Source organism: Babylonia areolata, chromosome 18 (assembly GCF_041734735.1).
Source record: "Babylonia areolata isolate BAREFJ2019XMU chromosome 18, ASM4173473v1, whole genome shotgun sequence".
Classification (NCBI taxonomy): Eukaryota; Metazoa; Mollusca; class Gastropoda; order Neogastropoda; family Buccinidae; genus Babylonia; species Babylonia areolata.
In genome coordinates, this window is record NC_134893.1 from 42,814,474 (window position 1) to 42,820,664 (window position 6,191).

Below are 6,191 nucleotides of genomic sequence, written 5' to 3' on the forward strand. Positions count from 1 at the left end.
GTGATAAATGAAAAGGTCGGTGGTGGTGCCGTGGTGCTGATTGTCGATGTCTGACCTGTTGAGATGCGGGATGTCGTAAGCCGTGTCGATCTTTGCCTTTCCGGCTGCTACACCGGCGGACAGCAACAGGCGGGCTTTTCCTGTGTTGGCTGCTTCAGCTTCAAACCCTGCATGGAGCTCCTGCACGTGCACGCGCGCGCGCACACACACACACACACACACACACACACACACACACACACATACATACATACACACACGCACAAGCGCACACACTGGGGAGGAGCGGCTGGATGGACACACACACACACACACACACACACGAACACACGCGCACACACACACACACACACACACACACACACACACACACACACGCCTAGGTTTACATAAACACACACAAATAATAGCATATAGATACAACCTACACACATGTGCGTTTGTGTGTGTGTGTGTGTGTACATGCGTGCGTGCGTTTAAACATGTTCAATTATGAAACAACCGACAAAATTTCATGACGACACCTTGACGAGCAGCGTGAAACGATCTTTGTCGATCGGCGGACTTCCTCGGTTGGCCGGATATTCCCAGTCCAGGTCCAGTCCGTCAAAGCCGTGCTTTCGGATAAAGTCTATCGACGATTGGACGAACTCGGCACGTGACTGCTGCGTGGCGACCATGTGCGAGAAGGGACCCGAACCCAGGTTCCACCCCCCCACTGCTATCAGAGTTTTCAGGGCAGGGTTCTTTTGCTTCAGGTCTTGAAAACGCTCGTACCTGCCAAATGAAATACCGTGGGTCAAAGTATGTATGCTCGTACAGTAACTTATTCTGCCCTCAAGATCTGACTGTAAGCGCGTTGTATTACGATGCTGGTCAGGCATCAAATGTGTAGCGTATATGAATTTGTCCTAACGCAGTGACACCTCCTTGAGTAACTGAACTGAACTGAACTGTGTGTATTCCTGTACAATAGTCAGTCGTGCCCGACAATGACCACCAGACCGACTACCTGGGCTACAATTTGATTATGGTCAAGTGTGCTGTACCCAAGTTACCACACACCCACTCTTTCGGCCAAGAGGGCTTTAGGACAGTCGGCGATGGGGTGATCACCAAGGACCAACAAGCCCCAAAGGCTGAAACACTAAGAGCCAGTGTAGCAGCAGCAGCAGCAGCAGTAGTAGTAGTAGTGGCAGTAGTAATAGCAGCAGCAGCAGCAGTATAACAATAATGTATGCTGATCATGTTGTTCAGCATCACTGTAGCTAAAATATAAAATATCAAGGACATAATGTAATGATGATGATGACAGTTACTCTTGTCTTAGATTAAAATGATTGTTTTAGATGTGAACATCACAGTACAGGATTAGGCTGCGTGTGTATTTCGAGGAACGGCTAGGAATCAAACACTTTCATCTTCATTGTACATATACCTTTTTTTAAAGAAAGGATTTGTCGTGTGATTACTTACTATGTACTTGTACTGAATAAAACAAGTTAATTAAAAGAAAAAGAAGAAAAAAAAAACAATTCCATAAATTTTATTTATTTCTTTGTGTAAATTTGAACAGCCTGTATTCCTTTTTCTTATCTGAAAGTCACAGCGTTGGATGTGTTCCACTACACTATAACATTCTTGCAGTGAAAATGGAAGAGATAAACATGTTGACTCAGCCGATCCCTTTGCTCTTTTTTTTTTTTTTTTTTTTTAATAAATCAACGTTCTCATTATTAAAAAAAAAAAAAAAAAAAAAAAGCCACAACGTGAAGGAATCCAGATAAAAATTATGCCAGTGCCCCTCACTGAGAGTAAATGCATTAGATGTCTAATTTCAATAGTAATTTCAGATCTAACTTTCCAGTGTATCAGTAGATTTGATAGCATTAATAACTGACTTGGAGTCAACACAAAAGGCAATCTGGAATATATCTTTTGGAAAATCGAGAAAAAAAATCCATGCAGATATATATATAGTTAGAAATAACCAAAGGTAACTGTTTGGCCTTGGCGAACTTCTTAGCAAATCCTTTTCACCGAATAGTTTCGTTTGCAGACAACCCGTTCCCCAGTCTTATTATCATGCACTCAGCGCCTTTTTAATCGCGTTAGGGTTTGTTTTTGACCAGGCATAGCCTTGCAGATGTGGTGTAACATATGTGGATTTGCCCGAACGCAGTGACGCCCCCATTGAGAAACTGAAACTGAAACTGATCCTCTATAACCATCATCGTCACTTACATCCCTCTTCTCCAGGGGGTGGACAGATCGTTCCACTCGAACGGCTGCAGGTGGTTGCCAGACAGCTTGGCAAAGGCGTAGATGATGTGAGTACAGAGACTGGGGTCCACGTTCTCCGGGAAGAACTTGCCGGCCCCTGAGCGGTACTGCGACCAGTTGGTGTAGTAACACACACGCTTCAGGGTGCCTTGTGGATAAAGACAGAGAGAGAGAGAGAGGAAAGAAAAGACTCCTGATTTAGTGTGAGGTTTGACTTTTATATATATATATATATATATATATATATATATATATATATATATATATATATATATATATAAAAGCATGTTTCGTTTGGTAAAGAACATTTTCTCCAACTATTGCTACGTGTGTGTCTCTATCGGTATATTTGTATATCCGTATTTGCAGTACTAATTAAATTTTGACGATGTATGCAACACACACACACACACACACACACACACACACACACACACACACACACACACACACACACACTGACACACACGTATGCGATTCAAAGGGGAGACACGGATGTGTTGTTTTTTATGACAAGTGAAAACCCGGGTTGATACAGAAAAAGAAAAAAAGTCTTTCATTATTATAGGCAATGGCAGCCAAGAGCATTGAGCAACGCTACCTCTTCATAGGACTCACACACACACACGCACGCACGCACGAATGCGCACACACACACACGCACGCACGCACGCACACACACACACACACACACACACGGATGTGTCTCTGTTATGACAAGTGAAATCCGGGTTGATAGACAGGAAGACAGTGCATAAGCCTCCAATTTCCCCTTCTCTATCGGACTGAAAGGCGATTCCATTTGTTATCTTTCAGACGGATTCTGACCTATCCCTGTGACTGGCGTACTGATAAAATATGCTTCTTGTAGCAACTGTAGATTCAAAAAGGAAGCTGTACGGTTGGCGATGGCCTGGTGGCATTGCGCCCGACCAGGAAGTGAGTGTACGGGGGTTCGGATCTCCGAGGCGGAGCGGGATTATTACTCCCCCCCCCCCCCCACACACACACACACACACCCCTCACCCCTCCGTCCCCACACCCTCCTCCACCAGACCTTTAAGTAACAGAAAGCAGGTTGTTCAATTATTACTCCCCACCCCCACCCCCTCCATCCCCCGCCCCTTCGTCCCCGCACCCTCCTCCACCAGACCTTAAATGACGGTCTGGGTGCAAGTATTTCGTGTGAGACGATAGACCGAGATTCCTAGTGCAGAGGGCTGTACGTGACTAAATTTCTTCAGAAAGGTCTACTTTGATCGTCCAATATACTTGCCGACAGAAATATTTTTTTTAAAGAAAAAAAGTAGGAAACAATGTGATGTAGGCGATCTTCTCAATGTGTTTGGGAACACACACACACACACACACACACACACACACACACACACACACACACACACACACACACACACACAAGCCAAGCGTACAAACCTTCTGTGTGTTGCAAGGCAACAAGAAAAACAATGAGCGTGAACACTGCCACACCCATGTCCTGTAGGCAAAAATCAACAAACCGTGTCAGTTTATACTCTCTCTCTCTCTCTCTCTCTCTCTCTCTCTCTCTCCATAGCTAAAAACAAAAGAACAAAAGAATCTTTTTTTAATTTAACTGCGTGTTTTATCTTTCATATACCCAGAATAACTCATTTCACCAAGACTGAATCTTGTGCGCAGTCAACGACAGCAACATCTCATGACACTGAACAACCTGTTTATAAGTCGAAACCCAGAACTTCGACATCGTGAATTTTACAACTGCCATTAAGTGGCCAGCATTAAAAACAAATTCACTGTAGCACACCACAAAACCATCACAAAGATAAACACAGTAACATACTGATTGAAAAAAAAAAAAAAAAAAAGAACAGAAAATAGTTCATCATTAACTACAAATCCGAAAACAAAGATGAAAGTTTCTTTTAAAACAATTCATGCATCAGAAACTGCACCACACCCCATCATAAACGATTAAGGAGGAAATAAAAGACGGGTTAATAAAGAAGGTGGTGGAGGAGGAGAAGAAGAAGGAGGAGGAAGATAAGAAGTTGAAGATAAAGAAGTTGGAGAAGGAGAAGAAAAAATAAGGACGAGAAGAAGAATGGGATAGCGGAGGAGGAGGAGAATAAAACAATGACGACACAAATAATAACAAAAACAATAAGAACAGCAAGAAACATCTTTTATCCACATTGAACACAAACAGCTTAAACACTCGGAATAATCAATGTATATTTAAAAAAAAAAAACAAAAAAAAAAAAAAAAAAGATAAAACGCCGAATAACTCACGGACTGATTTCACGAGCTGACAGTGACCAAATGATTCTCTGTGACTGACAATAGTGTGTGCCTATGAGCCACCGGTGTGACCTCAAAGACAGGAAGAGATACGTGAAACAGAGGCCTGGGAGATAACAGCCTGTCCAGGCGTCCTCCGCTATCTCCAATGTCAGAGTGCAATGCAGAGACACTGGACATTTCGGGGATAGCCGGACAGTCAACCCGTACACAACTTCTCTTTCCCCCCCCCCCCCCCCCCCCCCCCCCCCCCCTTGTAGGCAATACTTAGCTTCGTGTTGTCATAGGATTTCGATAGTATTGTTGATAATACACAACGATCTATATTCGATTGAATTACTGTATTGTATTATATCGTATTGTATTTTGATCATTACTTTTTGTCACAACAGACGTCTATTTTTTCTGTCTACAGGTGCGGTTTTTGTTGTTGTTGTCTTCTGTCAAAGTGGGGTTTTTTTTAGAATTTTCGTTGCTGAGGGTTCTTTTACGTGCGTGAAGTGCATGCCGTTCAATGGACTTCGTTTTAGGCTTATCGTTTCATCTTAATGACCCAGACCAGAGAAGACACGACAAGACAAGACAAAATCTTTATTATCGAGGGTAAAAGATAAGCAAGTAACATGCTGTTTACATCCAGCCCTCGCCCTAAAGAGGGAATAAAGCTAAAGAAGCGAAAATGAGCAAAAGAAGAAAAAAAATCAAAATACAATCAAAATGCATAATATTTTCCCATTATTCCAACATTCACAGCCATTCTCCCCCACCTCCTACCCCGCCCCCCCCCCCCCCCCCCCCGCCCCCCCTCCGCCAAAAAAATAATAAATAAACACATGAAACGCACACACACACACACACACACACACACACACAGACGCGCGCGCGCGACAACAAAACCAAAAAAAAAACTAAAGACCCAACGGAGAAAACAAAGTCCTTCCGTCGCAGTCGAACACCATCCCACCAGTTCACACACACACACACACACACACACACAAATGCACTCACTCAAGAGAGAGTGAGAGGGAACCCACAAATTGTTGAAAGTAACGTTGGATTTCAGGTGACGTCAAGTTTTGTGAATAGGTACATTTTTAGATTTTGCTTAAAGTTGCTGTGGTTAGTTATATATTTTTTAAATGTGATGGTAAACTATTTCAATAAGTTCCCACGCTGTGTGTGAGACTGGACTTTAAAATATCAAGATTTGGACGAGGTATATGCAACTTATGTGCATGTCTTATGTTGTTTACTGGGAAGTTATTCATAATTGAAGGAGGTGCGTAGCCGCTTACTATTTTGTGCATAAAAACAGCCTTGTTATATTCTAGTTTTAGCTCCAGTGGGAGGATATCAAGTGGCCTATAATCATTAGGAGTTAATGAACGTGACTTTAATAAAAGTAATTTCAAAACACGTTTTGTGTAACATAACAAGACGTTTTAGAGTATTTGCACTAGCAGAATCCCACAACGAAGAAGCAGAATCTATTATTGACTGTATGTGAGCATCAAAGAATTGTTTTCGTGCATATGTATCAGGATAGAAAGCCGGTGTTTTATTAATATTTTTAACTAACTGGAATACTTTTTGAGACATTCTTTTACAT

At 42.4% G+C, this 6,191-nt stretch overlaps 1 protein-coding gene across 1 annotated transcript in view; it reads right to left on the reverse strand.

Annotated features, from left to right (window-relative positions):
* LOC143292246 (chitinase-3-like protein 1) overlaps positions 1 to 3,775 on the reverse strand; it is a 16,776-nt gene extending 13,001 nt beyond the window's left edge. Inside the window, exons 1-4 of the mRNA XM_076602434.1 lie at positions 3,718 to 3,775; positions 2,245 to 2,431; positions 525 to 777; positions 56 to 180 (exon numbers count right to left, since the gene is read on the reverse strand). Of these exons, the coding sequence (XP_076458549.1) occupies positions 56 to 180; positions 525 to 777; positions 2,245 to 2,431; positions 3,718 to 3,775 (623 nt within the window). The remainder of the gene's footprint in view (positions 1 to 55; positions 181 to 524; positions 778 to 2,244; positions 2,432 to 3,717) is intronic.
* Positions 3,776 to 6,191: the final 2,416 nt, after the last annotated feature.